Source organism: Engraulis encrasicolus, chromosome 9, assembly GCF_034702125.1.
Source record: "Engraulis encrasicolus isolate BLACKSEA-1 chromosome 9, IST_EnEncr_1.0, whole genome shotgun sequence".
Lineage (NCBI taxonomy): Eukaryota > Metazoa > Chordata > Actinopteri > Clupeiformes > Engraulidae > Engraulis > Engraulis encrasicolus.
Genome location: NC_085865.1, coordinates 26668310 through 26686459, shown reverse-complemented (window position 1 = coordinate 26686459; position 18150 = coordinate 26668310). Strand labels below are relative to the sequence as shown.

At 43.1% G+C, this 18150-nt stretch overlaps 1 protein-coding gene across 7 annotated transcripts; it reads right to left on the bottom strand.

Moving 5' to 3' along the window:
- Positions 1-7214: 7214 nt before the first annotated feature.
- On the bottom strand, positions 7215-14230 carry ssr1 (signal sequence receptor, alpha). 7 transcript variants are annotated; one of them, XM_063206838.1, is made up of 10 exons: positions 14075-14230; positions 12817-12947; positions 12573-12678; positions 11991-12253; positions 11350-11426; positions 10972-11050; positions 10677-10742; positions 9268-9361; positions 8339-8353; positions 7215-7457 (listed from the first exon to the last, which is right to left on the bottom strand). In XM_063206838.1, exons 1-10 carry the CDS (start codon positions 14142-14144, stop codon positions 7390-7392), a joined length of 969 nt encoding a protein of 322 aa, XP_063062908.1. In that variant the 5' UTR covers positions 14145-14230; the 3' UTR covers positions 7215-7389. The 7 variants fall into 7 exon arrangements, with proteins under 7 accessions (XP_063062908.1, XP_063062910.1, XP_063062911.1 ...); XM_063206840.1 differs by having other exon boundaries at positions 12579-12678; XM_063206841.1 differs by lacking the exon at positions 8339-8353 and having other exon boundaries at positions 14075-14228.
- Between the last annotated feature and the right edge of the window lie 3920 nt (positions 14231-18150).

The following is an 18150-nucleotide window of genomic DNA, read 5'->3' as shown; positions in this document are numbered from 1 at the left end:
CTGCTGCACCACTAGCAGGGAACGGAGAGAAAGAGAGAGAGAGAGAGAGAGAGAGAGAGAGAGAGAGAGAGAGAGAGAGAGAGACAGAGAGAGAGAGAGAGAGAGAGACAGACAGACAGACAGACAGACAGACAGACAGACAGACAGACAGACTTGAAGAGGGTGAGGCAGACCGAGAAGGAGGGATAACAGAGAAAGACAGAGACAGAGACAGAAAAAGGAGGAGAAGAGGATGAACAGAGAAAGAGAGGCAGAAACAGAAAGAAAAAATGAGAGAGAGAGACGGAGAAAGAGAAGGCAGAAAGACAGACAAAAGTGCTGGAGAGGAAGAAGGAGAGGGAGAGAGAGAGGTGGTGAGGGAGACAGAGAAAAAGAGAAACAAAGCAAGACAGAGAGTGGGTGAGCCACAGAAAAAAGAGAGAGAGAGAGAGATTGAAAGAGAGATAGTCACGGGAAGAGATGTGGAGCGGTGCGATAATGGACATAAAGAGATGAGAGCAAGAGAGGCCAATGCAATTTATGCCACTGTGAATTTAATAAGGCTACACGGCTCATTTGTTAAGCGGCCCAAGGGTGAGAGGCCTTAGACTCCGCTCGGCACACGCCAACACAAGACAAGCCTCACACCGCACACCCACCGCACCACGCCGCGGCGTCTGCTGTGTGTTCAGCCAAGCATGCTGGGACGTGATTAAGGCCCACGAAAGTAATGCCCGGTGTCAGAGGATATGGAAATACTATAGAGAGAACATTGCCTGGGTTTTTATTTTATAGCCGGCTGGTTGTAAATGTAATGTAAGCACACGCGGGGTTGTTAAGTCAGCAAATAACCTAATATTGTCTGCATTGTTAAGATATGTACATTAGATAATTAAACAGGGGAAAGAAACAGATGTGCTGCTATGAAGAATGGTTTGGTCTTCAAGTGTCTTGGGTTATGAAAAATGTCTGGGCACTGGGACCAACCTTTCAGCAAGTGTTCATGCTATGGTCTTTGGCGCCCTCTATTGATAATAGAGTAGAAAAAGGTGTTGTGAAACTACCAGTTGGGAAAGAGAACAGCATATATTGCCTCACTGATACAATAAAAAAATAACAAATAATTGAAGGCTTTACATAATGTCTGTATTCACATACACACAAAAAAATATTTCAGATGCACTGTTTTGGCTGAAAGCACAGTGATCAAAGCTGGAAATATTTATTTTAACGCCCATGCCATCCTAAATATGTGTGTACAGTTAGACATGGTAAATATATAGTTGCCATATGCCTGTCCACGCTTTTATCATAATTAATTACCTCTAACCGTGTCACGTCACTACCTCCTCTACACTAATGGCTGTCCTTTTGGCTTCCATACCTCACTTGAGTTTTATTGGCTCTGTTTTCACAGCTGCCTTGCCAACTTCACTAACCATTATTTCCGTTTTTTTGGAGGCATTAAACAATGTCACTGAGGAAAGCTTCATGCAGTCTTGCCAGAAATGCACTAAGTCTTTATTATTTCACATCTTGTTGAAAATACTAAATGGACTCGGGCACACCAATAAAACCTTGTCAGTGTAGCGCGGGCCCAGCGAAATCCCAGAAGAAACGACAAACAACACAGTCAGTGAAACACTGCCAACGCACTAAAATCAACAGATGCCAAGTGGTACCAGACTGTCATGGGGGGAACATTAATGGTTGCATTGAGCTGTATTTAGATTGCAGGCTATTTTTTAGAGTGCATTTGCTGCTCCATTTGATGCACGTCACCTGTTTTGTCAAATTGTACCTGCTTCCAATACAAAAAAGGAATCAAACTTACCAAGTGATTCAATAGCTATGCAAGTCTTATAGGATAATAAAAATGGGCTTCTTTTATATAGCTATTATGGGCCATAAGAGTAAGTTGACCATGACTTGCTTTGTGCCCGTTTTTATTATTTAATTTTAGTCTTTTAATTTGATGTACACCTTGGTCAGTTCCAACTGTTTTAAAATGTGCTATATAAATTAAACTTACTTAAGCTATTTACTTACTTTCTAAGCTCACATACTTAGTCTGTATCCTGCAAAATGCTTATAATAATCTTGGATGCTGGTCTACTGGCTTACTGTAACCATGGCAACAACAGCGTCAGGATGCCTCAGGGCCAACCTGAAGGTCGTCTGTGATGGTCATCATGGTGTACATTTATGTAGATTGAGAATTAGTTTTTAAGTGTGGTTTCTTTCAGCTTACTTTAATTTGAAGGCTGTTAAAAACATGCAAATATTTTATTTATTTATTTATTTATTTATCTATTGTAAACATCAAGCGTGCCTACTCTTTTCTACAATTTCTACAATTCCTTACCCTAAAATTGATTAGAATGCAGAAAAATTGCACCTAAAAATTACAAAATCTTCTGGTGGATGGCTCCTAGGCTCCTCATTCACAAATTGTCCACCTTAAAAGCACCCATGCTGAAAATGTGTTGCCATGCCTCTGCGCACACACTATGTACATAGTTCTATCCCATTCTATAGCATTTGGGGAGGGGGCAGCCAGGTGCGGTTGGGGGTGGTGTTGGGGGGCCAAGACCATGTCTTGCCCAGGGGGGCATAATTTCTTAATCCGCCCCTGCTAATAATTCTGCACACAGTGTATGGGTGCAGGGCCGCTGACAGCTTTGGCTGGGCCCAGGACAAAGTCATCTGAAAGGGCACCCCAGCCCAATGCATTCAATGTAATGAGGGCACAATTATGGGCCCCCCATCTCCCTTGGCCTGGGACAGCTGACCCTTTTGTCCCTCCCTGCCGGCACTCCTGTATGGGTGTGTCATATTTCTGTCGAATACATTTTCAGTGACAGGGCATTATTTGTATCCAGAATGTAACCTCGTAATGGTCACTGTTGATCAATAATCAGATACGTTTTATTTCAATCTTAGATAATAGGGAACTTATTTTATAAGTAATATTTTCAGAAAAGTGAGAGAGGCCTACGCTGTAGTATAGCCTACTTGTTTGTCTTTACCATATGTGCAGTACTCTGTTACACTATAAGCTGTTTGACTCCATAGTAAGCAGCAATGCATATTGAATATCATATGGTGCATGCACATGGTGTTCATGGTTAAAAAGAGTAAGAGAAGAAAGAAAAAAGAAACCAGAAATTCTATCCAAGTTGTATGCTATATTTACCCAGAATTCCTATTATATTATTATTATACAATGCATAGATCTCAGAAAGCACTGCAATACTGTGCAAAACAAACCACAAATCAAAAACCACTGCAATTCCACAGAGAAAATGCTATTAGTACATCTGTGGCTCATGCATACACAAACACACTGCTGCCCTACACACGCACAAGGTAGAGATGGTACTCACTGCGGGGCTCTCTGTGTGTGTGTGTTTGTGTGTGTGTGTGTGTGTGTGTGTGTGTGTGTGTGTGTGTGTGTGAGAGAGAGAGAGAGAGAGAGAGATAGATAGAGAGAGAGAGAGAGAGAGAGAGAGAGAGAGAGAGAGAGAGAGAGAGAGAGAGAGAGAGAGAGAGAGAGAGAGAGAGAGAGGTGTTTGTATATCTGTGTGTGTGCGCACACATGTCTGGGGATGTTTCATGCACCTTGATGCTAAGTGCATTTCAGCAATGGATGGTAGTTTTGCTGACTTGGTGTGAGGTTGTTGAATTTGGATGAAGAGTTCTGCAAAAACAGCTGAAGTTACAACAAATGAGCTTTAGCAATCAGACAATCTGAAAAAAAAACCTTGTAAGATATAAGAATAAACAGTCAGAAAACAATTAATATGCTTGGCCTCCACTAGAGGTCACTGTAGAGGTGAGCTGTATTTGAAAACTTTATCATGTAGGATTAGTATTTTTTCTCTATTTTCTGATATCATCAATTTACAACAGCTATGTGTTACTGTTACATAGGCCTATAGTATTATCACTTCCCAGCCCTGGGAAGTTTGAAGCAGGTAGGGGAAATCTCACATTGTGGCAGGTATTATGCAGTTAGCCTCCCAATAACTATTAACCATGTTGACATTTGGCGATTTCCCAGATAGATATTGTATTTCTCATCCCCTATAATGACATGAAAGCAGGGGTGGATGGGTGCACTCAACACCTATGGTCCCATGTATTTTCGGCCTATCATGAACATTTGCCGGATTACTTGTTCAAAATAAAACATTCATATTTAACAACCCTGATTAAAACAAACAACTTATTACAATAATATACACTGAAGGTGGGAATGGTATTTCAAAATGTAGAAAATACAACAAAAAAATCAAAGTAGGCCTTCAGCATATTATTCAGAATATTGGAACACTGAACCTGGTCAACCGGATTAGTCTGTTCTTATGCCAATCTCTTACCCGACAGGGCTTAAAGGAATGTGTGGAATGCCATTTCCTGGACTATATCACCAGAAAATATTCATTTAAGAATTCAGAAAAAAAGATTGCATGTTATCAGGGGGGGGGGGGGGGGGGGGGGGGGGGGGGGGGGGGGGAGACAAAGGGGACAGTTGTCCCGGGCCCAGGGATAGAGGGGGGCCTGAACTGGGTTCTCATTACATATTGGGTGCGGGGCCCTTTCATATGGCTTTGTCCTGGGCCAGTAAACTAGTAAACCCAGACTAACTTGAAGTAGATACACCGCTCTAAATGGGAACACTGAAATGAAGTAAATGCCAAAATAACACATAAATGAAATGTAGCAAATCTTATCACACTGTGGAGGGTGATATTATAGGTTCATTTCTGATACTGTGGTTGTATGGTTGACTTGGAGTTGAATGGTGTGGTGGTGTTTTTGATTTTCTTATTGCGTAGCCAAGCCCATTTCTGTTCTTCACATGGTCTATTGGGTAACATGCAATAACAAGGCTTATGAAAACAGTGATCTCCCAACCCCAGTGCAAACAATGTTGCACACATTGTTCTGAAAATGTGCCAGAACTTGAAGATCGGCAAATTCCTCCTCTTTGCACTGCAACAATTACAATACACTGAAGGAGCACAAATGAAACCATAAAACATAATTATGACTGTATTTCAGGGTTCTTCATCAAAACACAAATTAACTCAAAGCAGACAGAGCTCACACAAAGATTCATTCACGTTTATTTCTTTTTTTGTCTTTTTGCCTATTCAGTCCACGTCATTCACTCCAAATTTACACATTTATGTTGTCAATACTCAAGAAGGCTTTTTAAAAAAAGTGTACATGAAACAGAGCAGTTTATCATTCAAAAGAAATTCATATACCAGCATCCTCCCACTGACTTCTTTCAGATCGCTTAAAAAAAAAGCGGTGTTGGAGGGAAAAAAAACCTAGCGACCCCAAAGCTGTTACAAGACAAAAAAATATCCAAAACCTTGCACTTCATTCGTTTTGTCTTGTGGACGAATCTGCTACCTTGCAACAAAGCTTATGCAGAGTTGCATTATAACGTTGAGAAGTAACAGTAACACTTTAGAATAATTGTCCCTTAAAAACTTTGTAAATAACGAACTAATTATGAACTAAAATGTAGTTTGTAAATTAGTAAGGAATGCTATGTTAATATAGCAGAGACAGCACAGCAGCAGCGGTCCTGGAAGTTTGTCCTCCAAAGAGCATAGCAAACAAACCACTCTGGACATAGAAGTGTCTGGCAGTCAAACACATCAAACTCATCCAGTAAGAGCAGAGTCCCACTATGCTGTGAAGCTGTAGGTTGGTTCTTGTTCACTAACAAACATTTGTAAATGTTTTGTTTAGAATTAGTTACTGAATAACTGTTGATTGAGCTTTTTGAGAGACAAGAACTCTAAAGTGTTACCGAAATAGCTACAAAAACAAGCAGATGTCCCTGGACAGGAGTGAGAATCAGAGGAGGCCTTTTCAGACGTACAGTAGTAAGCAGAACCGGGTCTCAGTGTACAACATACAGTATATACAAAAACGAAGAGGGGGGGGGGGGGAAGAAAAGAAAACAGAAAATAAATTAACTGCATTTTAACAATATCCCCCTTTGCACCAGTGCTTTCTTCAGGTAACATACAAAAAGAGCTTTAAAATCCTGACATCGGAGTAGTATCAATTAACTCAGCAACAACACTGGAGTGTTTTTTTGATCAAAATCAACCCAACAACAGAAATTCACTGTCGTAAGAGGCACATTCAGTACACGAGGGAGGAAAAAAAACAAAACAAAAAAAACACACACATCCAAATCTTAAACCTTTATATTACGCAAGATCATATAAAGAGTCAAATGGCAAAACATTGCAGTGCACCTTAGATGGCAAGTCAAAGCGAGACCTTCTCTGCGGCCCTATTCTACACAGCGGCAGCGACTTTCAAAAGCTGCTTTTGTGCTTAAAGCACACAGAAAACCAGTGCAAGAGAAATATCAGAAACAATGTGGCGGCTGTCAAAAATAGAAAACAAACAAACAAAAAATATTTAACTCATTCACACCTCAGAGCATATCCTCAATTTTTTTTTTTCATCATTTCGTTGACTGACCCTGACACTAAAGCAACAGATTAATGATTAAACCACAGACAACATCCATGGTTTAAACCTGTAAACTAACCATTTCTATACCTAGATGTCAGGACAACCTCAAAACAAAAACAAAATGAGGGAGAGAAAAATAGAGACATTAACAAACCCCTTGTTATGGAGCCTTGTCCGCGCTAATGTTATAATCTAACTGCATATACTTTTTCGATCTTCTTCATCCCCCACCATAAGACTTTGTGATGTCATTTGTCCAAATATTCATTTTCGAGCGGGGTGGGGATAAGGAGTCATGTTATTCAACATATTTCATGTGTAGCGAGGGCAGTCTCTAAAAAAAGGGCGGTACTTGGTTCTGTGTGCATATGTATGTGTGTCTGTGTCTGTGTGTGTGTCTGTGTCTGTGTGTGTGTCTGTGTCTGTGTGTGTGTCTGTGTCTGTGTGTGTGTCTGTGTCTGTGTCTGTGTCTCTGTCTGTCTGTCTGTCTGTCTGTCTGTCTGTCTGTCTGTCTGTCTGTCTGTCTGTCTGTCTGTGTGTGTCTGTGTGTGTGTCTGTGTGTGTGTCTGTCTGTCTGTGTGTGTGTGTCTGTGTGTGTGTGTGTCTGTGTGTGTCTGTGTGTCTGTGTGTCTGTGTGTCTGTGTGTCTGTGTGTCTGTGTGTCTGTCTGTGTCTGTGTCTGTGTCTGTGTCTGTGTCTGTGTCTGTGTGTCTGTGTCTGTGTGTGTGTGTGTATCTCTTGTGTGTTTCTGCGTGTGTTTGTTTGCGTGTGCATGGGAGGAATGAGGCAACCTCCTCATCAGCGGGCTATGAAGCGCAGTGCGACCACATGAGGTCACATGACCAGCCAGCTACCGGGCCACGTCTGGCCAGCTTCTGGCCCCATGGTGGACACCTCACTCGTCCGAGCCGGCCGAACGCTTCTGCGTCCTCTTGCGGGGCGACCTTCGGGGAGAGGCCTTATCTATGGAGGGTGGAGGAGGATGAGGGAAGGGTAGGGGAAAAAAAACAAGAAGCGCATGAGACAGTGGACAGGCAGAGGGCTTGTAGACACATTGTTACACCCCAGCAATTTCATATCACTTCGTACGGTCACATAATGTCTGGTCTGCGAGTTCTGGTCTATGGACTCTTCCACACAACCGGAAGTCAATCAGCGTCCCAAATGCTTGCATCACATCAGCCAATTAACTGGTGGATAATAGAGTGAATAGTGGCAGTCTTTAAAAAGATGCCTTGTGGACATCAAATGGTGACATTCTACAACCGACTTATATTGACTTATTTGGATCAAACAGCCACAATTGTAGCTCTGTGGCTGTGCAGACGTTGGGACGAGGCTGTCCACAAACGCCACCAAGTCCAGGGTGAATTGCTTTAAGCTCACTACTGGCCAAGCAGATGATCTCAAACAAGTCAAGAAAGACATTCAAGTTAACATTTCATTGTACAGTCGGCAGAGCATCTTCCCGTTACACTGTCAATCAACTGTTCAAAAGTCCAAAGCTGATGTGTAATGGTTTGCTGACTGACTTGACAAGATGTCAAAACAAGACAGATTTGCTGGCAGACGGCAGTTAAAATCAGAGATCAGCTGCCTTTGTTTTGCCAAAACTTCTCTATGTGGGAGTAACAACTCTGAAGTCTGCCATTTTTCTGATTTGATAGCAGTTATCTCCCAGAATTGCATCCGTCAGTCATCATGCCAAACAAGCAAACAAGTCACACACCCGCAAACAACTGAACAAGGCCGAATGTCAGAAAATATGACTCATACTATTCATTACTTAGACAAACAGTGAAGTTGCTGTACTAGCACTTATCCTGAAAGAAAGTTTGCCTCACCTCTCCGACTTTGCACTGAAGATACAGGGAGAAGAGTGGAAGGGTAAAAAAGGACAGAAAGATAGACAGAAAGAGAGATAGTCAAAAACAGCAAGTGAGTATCCCAAGCAAAGAGCACCAGCAAGAGAACAGGTGGACAGCAGGTGGTTAGAACCAAGGCATACATGCATACGACGTAGAAGCCAAGTGAAGTACATTTACCAAAGCACCATCAACACTTAATAAATAGAAAGGTGAAGAAAGCGTGACTTGCTTACAATGCATCAACCACCTAATTACTACAGTGAACTATTTGCATGTACAGTCAACATACACGTGCACGGTTTGAACGGGAAAAGGGAACAGCCACGGTGCTCAACACACAGACACAAATAAACATTACTTCTACTGCCAAGATAAGAGTATGCCAGACATGTCATGTGAAAAGGAGAGGGCTAACTAAATCCAGAGACTAGGGGTCTACTAAACAGGTAGCATTGTGCAGGTACAACATAGGGGCTTAAAAGGGTGAATGGAGGTGAGGGGTTCGAGATATGATGAAGGTCTTCTCAAAGTTATGTGTGGTCTCCTCTCAAGGTCGTGTGGGGGTGAAGAGGGCGTGTGAGGAAGTCCCATGTGCAGGGATGGGGGTTTCAGAGGAGAGGATGAGCGGAGGGCCATGAGTTTGAGGTATGAAGGTCTCTTCAAGGCCGTGTGAGGGTGAAGAGGGCGTGTGAGGATGAAGTCCCCTGTGCAGGGATGGGGGTTTCAGAAGAGAGGGTGAGCGGAGGGCCAGGGATTTGGAGGTATGAAGGTCTCCTCAAGTTCAGGTGAGGGTGAAGAGGGTGTGTGAGGATGAAGTTTCCTGTGCGGGCTTCAGAGGTCTCCTCAAGGTCATGTGAGGATGAAGAGGGCCTGTGAGGATGAGGGGGAAGTCCCCCTGTACTTACTGATTTGGTTCAGCGTCTCCTGAGGGATCCAATCCATGTCTACGTCTCCGTGGTTAGAGGTGCCCATCTCCACCTTAGCCACTGGCCTTCTCCTCTGAACACATGATTAGAAAAAAAGATAAAAACTCTTAATGGTGAAGTTCTATTGCTTAAAGCCATTGACCTAACCTAATAAATGTCCACTGTCCTAAGTATTCCTGTCCTGTTGAAACCTTCCAAGTGGCTTTTTTTGTCTTTTTTTCTGATGTAGCCGACATTGAATTATTTTTACTATTATTGAAGAACCTCGTCAACGCTATCTTCAGGAAGCAGGGCGCAGCCGAAACAGAGACAGTTTCAATCCATATAGGGGCCTAGAGTATAGGTCCACCGCGCTGTACCCAAGGCACAGAGAGACAGGGAGGGGTGGGGACCCAGGACACCAAGTGCTGTAGAAACTTCTAGAATAGGCGGGGGGTGACGTAAAAGCTCTCCCCCCACCCTGTGTATAAGTAGGGATGTCTTAAACAAAACCCTGATTTTGATAATTTTCGGTAGATTATACACTTCTTGCACTTCTTTTGTGGAGATTTCATTCTTTGAATTTTGGCAGAGAGCAGTGACAGGAACGGAAAGTTTCATTTTTACTCAGAGCTTAGAGTGTGTGCAAGAAGTCTCTTTCTTTTCCTAGTTCAGTGAATAGGACCATTCACCTTGTAACAAGTTACTACCTCGTGTTTTATTAAATAAATTCGGCTATATAACCTACTTTCACTTGCATTTGGATTGGTTCTTCACTTTTGGGAAGGGACACCACAACCCAAGGCGCGGGCCGCGCCCGAAAGGCGAGGTAAGAGCACTTGATTACTACTTTGTTTGCTGGCTCTGGTCAACCTTAGAGTAAAATCTAGGGGTGATTTATTTGCACACCACTGGTCCCAGGCCTCACAAGTCCGTCAGCTACATATTGAGTTGTCTCCCAGCAGCTACACAGGGGCGTTAACGTTACCAGCTCTGAGTTTCCTTACTGCTGTTCTTGTGGACTCCTACAGTGAATGCACGGTGGAGCGAAACCCTAGAAAAGGGGAACTGTGGGCCGGGAAACACAGTTATAAATGTACAAAAATCCTCTGTTGGATAGGGGTAATTGTAAAATAGGAAATACAATTAAATTGTACATTTGTTGTCCCTTTTTACTATTATTATTTTTGAATTATTATTAGTGTTACAGGCACATGCCTGCATGCATTTTAAAAATCCATAAGAATGGTTAAACATGATTACTGTCTTTACCAGTCTATCGCATCCCTGGGCTAAAAACACTACTTCAGACAATGCCCACTTTGACGTCACAACTATTGATTTATTTAGGTTTTTTTACTTAATTTGCAGCAAAGAAGGAACACTGTTGTCTTGTGTCACCTATCTACCTCCAGCATCTGCAGAAACTTGACTGCCTTATCAAGCTTTCTTTTCCTGATCCTGCCATTGCTTGCCTGGGAAAAAGAACATCAAAGTTTGTCATGTCCTGCACTCACCCTAAATAACACACACACACACCAAACACACACAGCTCACATCCATCAAAAACATATCACACATATCACAAATGGTTGAACAGTGGTCCTAACAGCAGCTAAATAATGGGTGTTTTTTTCCCTTGACGATGGTGAATGGCTGCATTCAGATATTTGAGGGTGGTGTCATGGCAGTGTCTCACTGTACCTTTCTGGACTCCATCAACTGGTGAAGGCCAACCACTAACAGTAACCCAAGACCACCCAGGAAGACATACATGAAGATCCTGAGCAGGTGGGAGGAAAAACAAAAACGGGTGTGAGGAGAGTATGGGAATTCACACATTCACACAGAGAATAACCGGAGAAGCTTGATATTTGGCACAACACATTTTAGTGGCAAATCTAGTTGCCTACTTTAAATGTAAACATTTTTCTTTTTTTTTTCTTTTTTCTTTTTTTTCATTTATTAATAGCTTGGACCCGTAGATTAATTGATTTTTGAGTACAAATGAAAGCTTTGGTCTGAGTGCCAACACCAAAGGATGAATATCTAGAGAAGAAGTGACATAAATCCATCACATACGTCTCTCCATCCAAGCCATCTTCCCTCTCTGTGACGGTAACGGTCTGATTGAAGACGGCATCCTGGAACACATTGCCCTGAGAGCGGTGAAGGGGGAGGGGAAGGGGGAGGTGGGAGGACATAGTGAAAGCAACAGAAAGTGATGAATAGGGTTGACCAAACAAAGAATGATGGGGTCAGAAACAATCCCTGGACTTGCAGCATGGGTTTCATCACAAAACGTCAAATATTAAAATTGCTTGCATAGATGTTTATCCTCTTTTTGACATGCACATACATGTAAGATGAAGTCTTCCTAAATACATAAAAGCTATGTATATATATGGCTAGTTAGCAACAGAGTGATGCACGACTTCACAGTGTTGTCAGTGACACATTGATCAGCATTCTTATTCCGGATCTCCTCTGTAAACATTAACCTGAAGCGAATCTTGACAAAACCTGAATTTCCTTTGAGGGAAGGAATAAAATGAATCTAATAATCTGTAAAAATCCAGCCTCGGCTCCTCACTGTCCTTCCCCAAGAAAGTTCCGCCGGATATGGTCGTAGAAGGGCTTCTCTTCGTTTATTATGCTGGAGAATACACAGGGAAGTGCATGGAGCGAACATAAAACTCGTCACAACACGTAGGCGTACTCACGTTGCCGTCCTTGTAGTTGAGGTTGATGACCAGGCCGAAGGGGCGTCCGCCCATGGGCTCGGCGGGGATGAAAGAGTACTCGAAGGTGGCCTGGCGCTGCGGGGGCACCACGATGCCCAGCTGCAGCGCCGTGAAGTTCTGGATGTAGAACTGGAAGTCCTGCGGGTAGCGGAAGGAGGCGTCCAGGGACTCCACCACAAAGTTCTCCGAGCCCTTGTTGGTGAAGCCCAGCAGGAACTTGACAATGTCGTTGGCCGGGAAGTCTGGGACAAGGCGCGGGTCGGGTCAGGAGAGCAAAGAAAAGAAAGAAAGAGAGTGCGAGTGAGTATATGGGTGGATAGAGGCATAGATATGACCAATAGATACCACATAGACCACTCCTTTGTATTACATGCCGTTAAAGTGTCCTTCGTATACTTGCATTATTGCTGGAAATGATTGGGAGAAGGGAAGAAAAAGACGACTACCTCATCACCTTGACCTTCTCAATACATTTTGGCAATCTAAAAAGGTTAAGATCAGGTCATACAAAGCAGGGGAAAGCACACAAGCAGAGACTGAGAAAAAAAAAGTGGTTCTCACTCTCACCATCTCCCTTGACAAAGAGGATGGTTGTGTCAGCATGGGGGGAAGCCTTCATCTCTCCAGTTAGCGCCTCTTCCTCCTCCTCTTCTTCTTTCTCTTCCGTCTACATTGAGAAAGTAAATGCATTTTAAAAGAGCACCAACCAAGAGCCTACGCTACGCACACCATAGCGACAAAATAGCCATGTGGAACATATAACTTCAAAGAAATAACCGTAAATACTGTAAAGAAAAATACTCACTAATTCCGTGTTTTCATCATCCTCCACCTCTGCCTCATCATCATCCTCAGCAATCACATCCACGTCATCACCTAGTTCTTCGTCAGCTGCCTCCTCATCCTCTGTGGCGTCCTGTGCTGCCACCAGGGGCCCTGCATCAAGGGAAAAAAATGCATGTTAACAAGGACTGGACACATTTCAAACAAGCTGCAAACGCATGTTCCTCTTTCAGTTTATGGCCTGGAGCGTTCATGGAGTTCCATTAAGTAATCAAACAGTCCAGCCAAAAAGCAACTCCCACACCATGGGCTGGTCTAGTTTTCAAACAAGGAAACGCGCAGGTAACAAAACAAATACGACACAGAACAGCTGATGATTTTTCCTTCATTTGAAAGCGTAAAGCACATGGTCAAACAGCATACATTTGCGCATCCTGTCAGACGGGAGTGGTGTAAATATAACTCGCACAGGCACGTCTCTCAATCATGACAGGGTAACCAGTGCAGCCAATCCTGAGCTGAAGACGCTGTCACTTGTGTCAGACGGTCACGGGGATGGGGGAGCATGCGAGTGGCGCGCGACAGCATAACAAAAGCTGGGGGAAAACACACTCCCAACACTGTACATCCGCAATTGTCGTAGCTGCTTCAACTGGGTTCAAGTGGTACAATTACAAAACATGTACCGGTAACGTAGATACTATTATACTGCACACAAAGTTGTCGCGCGATGAATGACTAGTGCACATGCAATCCACTCCTAGTATTTAGTGATGTTCACAATGACACTTCACTGTCCTCGATTGATAGCCTTGTATCCAGCTGCTTGTCAAACAATGCCCACAAGTGACAATTGCACAATACCTTTGACAACTTGACCGAAACCAAAATTAAGCGACTTATCCTAGCTAATGCTAACTAGTCTTTAGAAGCTAGCAGGCTAACCTGCATTCATCCGGGCTGTAAGGACACGTCAGTCAAGTGCAAATTTTCACATAAGAAAAGCTAATGCTCATCAGTAGCTAAGTAATCCACTTTATGAAGTACCGACACAGCAAACCCGTGCTACTGGACTTGCTACCAGCAATGTACCAATTTGAAGCCTCCGTAATGTTATGTGCATTCTAGATCACTACGCATGGACTGGCCTTTGAGTCAATGCGCCACCGATAGCAAATTGGCTAACTAGCTTGCCAAGACAGCTGACTGAGTATCGACAGCCATATAAACAGCGGATTCAAGCCAAGCAGGGTTGATGGTATCAAATTGTTATCACCTACCTTTCAGAAGTATGGTTGTTGGAAAGGCGAGTAACAAGAGCAACAGTAGCCGCGGTAGATACTTCATCATTTTAAATGTATGTCAGCCTGTGAGGCACAGTTCTCAAACCCTTCTGCTTCCCCCTTTCCTTTGGTTCCTCTTGAACTATTGCGCAAGCGCAACATTTGGGCGTGCAGGCTCAGTGGTTTCCCGGTCAGTCAGAAAAGTCACACTGCCCTCTAGTGTTGTGGCGTGTAAAACATGCCCATGACAAACAGCAGAGGGACATCTGTCACCACTGACTACGCCCAGTTGAAATATGTTGGATGTGTGAAGAGCATCTGCTGGAGTCATTTGCCAGGCCTTATGTAATTGTGTGTGTGTGTGTGTGTGTGTGTGTGTGTGTGTGTGTGTGTGTGTGTGTGTGTGTGTGTGTGTGTGTGTGTGTGTGTGTGTGTGTGTGTGTGTGTGTGTGTGTGTGTGTGTGTGTGTGTGTGTGTGTGACGTGCACAGACATTATAGGGGGCACTGGACAGGTGCTTGAGGTGAGGGGCAGGGTGCATGGGCAACTTACTTATTAGGCTACAGAGGCTATTCACTCAGTTGGCTCCTCTGGCCCCCATTAAACTGCATTGTTTTCCCCTCCGAATGGTCCACCCGTGGTTGTGCGGTGCCAATCACTGCCAGTCATTTAGCATTATTGATAACGTGGGGGGAAACAAGCAATTTCATGGGCGGGCCCAGAGTTGCCGACTGGGTCTACATATGCTTATATTATATTATATTATATTATATTATATTATATTATATTATATTATATACAGTATATTGTGGAGAAAAACAACTTTCAGAAGGGCATTTTTGTCCAGTAAGGTAAAGGGACAGGTGCTATCTCATCGCTATCTCTGCGTGCTTGTGTGTGTGTGTGTGTGTGTGTGTGTGTGTGTGTGTGTGTGTGTGTGTGTGTGTGTGTGTGTGCGTGCGTGCGTGCGTGCGTTTATATAGCTTTTCCACATCTCTTAGCAATACAGTCCCACACTTGTTTCAGTTGGCCCAAATTGCCCAAATATAAAATGGGCATGATGTTACTTCCAAGGCAAGGCGCAATCAAAGCAGGAATAAAGACATCGCATGTGATTTCCAGTCTACTCATGTGGAGCAGGGGCCACACACTCCCGGTGATGACAGGGGGGATGTAGGCCACAATGCTCATCACCAGGCTGTTGATGATGGTCTGCTGAGCCCTCTGCTTCTGTGGGTGGATGGTGTTTCTTCCAGACGGATCAGGCTTTCTCAACGCACAGAGGACGCAGAAGTCGCAGATTATGATTGTTGGGAGGTAAAGCGCATACGGGATTACAAGGTGAAGGTTCATGCTGTTAATGTTTAAGAATATGTTGCATAGACCGTATACTATAGTGAGGATCCAGACCAATGCACAGACCACCATTTTGTATCTCCTCTTCATTGTCTTCATATATGCGATGGGATGGACCACAGCCAGGTAGCAGTCCACACAAACACAGGTCATCAGAAGAGGTCGCCCATTCAAACCAAACCACAGGAAGAATAAGAATGCCAAGACGAACTGCTCGCTCCGCCAAATGTAATGGTTCAGTAGGAATGGAACAACCAAGCTGTTGTGGATCAGGTCCATGATGGTGAGGTGAAACATGAAGATGTCGTTAGGGGAGCCACTGTGCCATCTCTGGACGAACACCCACAGCAGCCAAGCGCTAGCACATGAGCCGACCAAACCAGAAGGCACACAGACTATGAACCACACAAGAGAACCCACGGGCCTGTCGATACAGAATATTAAAGAATGGAAATTTGGGATGCTGGTGACATTTGGTGGTGAGGACTCGTTGAACATGGTGGTGACAACTGTCAACATGAAACCCACAAAAAAAAAAAAAAAATCTGGAGAAAAAAAATAAAAAATAAATGAAAGTGAATTCAACATACAGTAGGTGGTTAACTGAGTAGAGGCTCAACATAGGGAGTGTCTTTTTCATCTAAGAAAAGCCAACCTGATCTCCAAAAATTCCGTGCTCCTGGACATGGATGTTAAGGACACGAAATCCGTGTCCAGGAGCACGGATTTTGCCAAAATTATTATTATTATTATTAATTATTGTTTTCCATGCTCCTGGACACGGAATTGTTTTCCGTGATGGGCACACGGAAGTGCTTTCTATAGGCTATTACCACAGCACTGTGTAAGTCTATCATTAGAAAATACATACCAAATGGTAATCCTAAACAAAATAATGCTATAGCAATTTAAGTTGTGCCCTGACCAAAACATTCCCTAACCTTAACCTGTCATTAAAGACATATTTTTGAGAAATACCTTTTCCAGTTGGTTGCTAGGCTATAAAATCAATATAAAGAATGAAAGAAAACTAGCTGTGCCCAGACCAAAACAATCCCTAACCCTAACCTGTCAGTAGGAAATGTTTTTTTTGAGAATATTTTTTGGCAAAATCCGTGGTCCTGGACACGGATTTTGTGCCCTTAACATCCGTGTCCAGGAGCACGGAATTTTTGGAGATCATGTTGCAAAAGCCATGTGTGTGTAATACTGTGCCAAGATAAACCTGGGTGTAAATAGAAACAATGTATTTGGTGTAGCCTAATAGAAACAACTGTAAGCATTTGCCCTATGTGTGAATAGCAATAACTCTTAACATTTGGTTGGGTGCAAATAGCTTCTGCTGACAAAATCCTTTTATACACAGGTCTCACCCAGGTGTTCCTGAACAAAAATGTCCTATTTACACAACAATTAACACCCAGTAGCTCATTCCTGGTGTCTCTAAACGGAGGTCTAGGTGTTCCAAGACCATTGGTGCGGATCCTATGGACCAAGGGCCATCAAAATGATATTTACACCCAAATCTCACCTGGGTGTTCCTCGACAAAAATGTTAATTACACCCATGTCCAAAAATTCTATTGACACCCATGTCGAAAAGACAATAATGCTATTTATGGCCCCCTACATGTAGACACAAATGTTATTTACCCACAGGTCACCCAAATAAGCATGCCAATTACACCTCGAAAAAGTACTATTTACACTCAGATCTCAGTGGACCAAATTATACCCCGCCCCCCCCCCCCAAACACATCCATTCTTTTTATAGTTTGCAAATAATAGCATTTCAATATCCATGCAATAAAATTACATTTAAAAAGGCATTTTTTTTATCCTGAATATATCATATAGCCTATAATGTATTGTGGTGTCATGCAGAATGTGCATCTGCTAGCCTTCTTTGTCATCCTGAATTGATGATCACACAATTGGAAGTTATAGTGGACCTACCTCATGTGGTGCTACTGTATGTATCACTCTGTATGAGAGGACAGATGTTTATTTGTGTAAACCCAGCCTGTAGATTTGAATCTGTCAGGGGACAGGCATCAATCCATAGATTACTCAACACACACAGGTGAGGTCTGGACACACACACGCACACACACACACACGCACGCGCATGCACACACACACGCAACAGGTGAAATGGAAAGGAACATTTGAATACTTCATGTAAAACACACCATCAATCACCAATACTGTAGGTCCAAGTGTCATGGTATTGCAAAGTACATGACTTTAGCCAACGAAAATGATGTCAGGCTGATCATTCTCTGGATCATTTTTTTTTCAGAATGTGGAAAAACTGACGCAACCCTTTAATGCACGCCATCCGTACCTCCAGTGGCACGTAGTAATAGTCATTGAAAAGTTAACTACCAAGGTATTACAATACTATGACATATCACAAGGCCTTTAGCAATGCACTATGACTTGGTTATTGCCATAACATAACACTGTATCTTAAAGGGTTAACCATTTCAGAGCGTTTGGAATGCTGCTTACCATGTCACCTGGTGTGTGTGTGTGTGCGTGTGTGTGTGTGTGTGCGTGCACAGCAACCCCCCCCAATAAACACAATGTAATGGTGATCCAATTTCAATGTAAGAAATATGAGGAAATGGGAGGGATAAAAGTGGATAACAGATGAAGCCACTTAAGTCTTCGAATCCCTGAAGAAGGCATGACTGCCGAAACTCTTCAGATTTTT

What these genes read in the sequence shown, in the direction of transcription:
- ssr1 (XM_063206838.1), bottom strand. Translation starts at nt 14,144, where the DNA reads ATGATGAAGTATCTACCGCGGCTACTGTTGCTCTTGTTACTCGCCTTT. An exon ending in AACAACCATACTTCTGAAAG is followed by an intron (nt 12,948 to 14,074) that starts GTAGGTGATAAC and finishes CCCTTGATGCAG; the next exon opens with GGCCCCTGGTGGCAGCACAG. An exon ending in GATGGCTTGGATGGAGAGAC is followed by an intron (nt 11,051 to 11,349) that starts GTATGTGATGGA and finishes CCACCTGCTCAG; the next exon opens with GATCTTCATGTATGTCTTCC.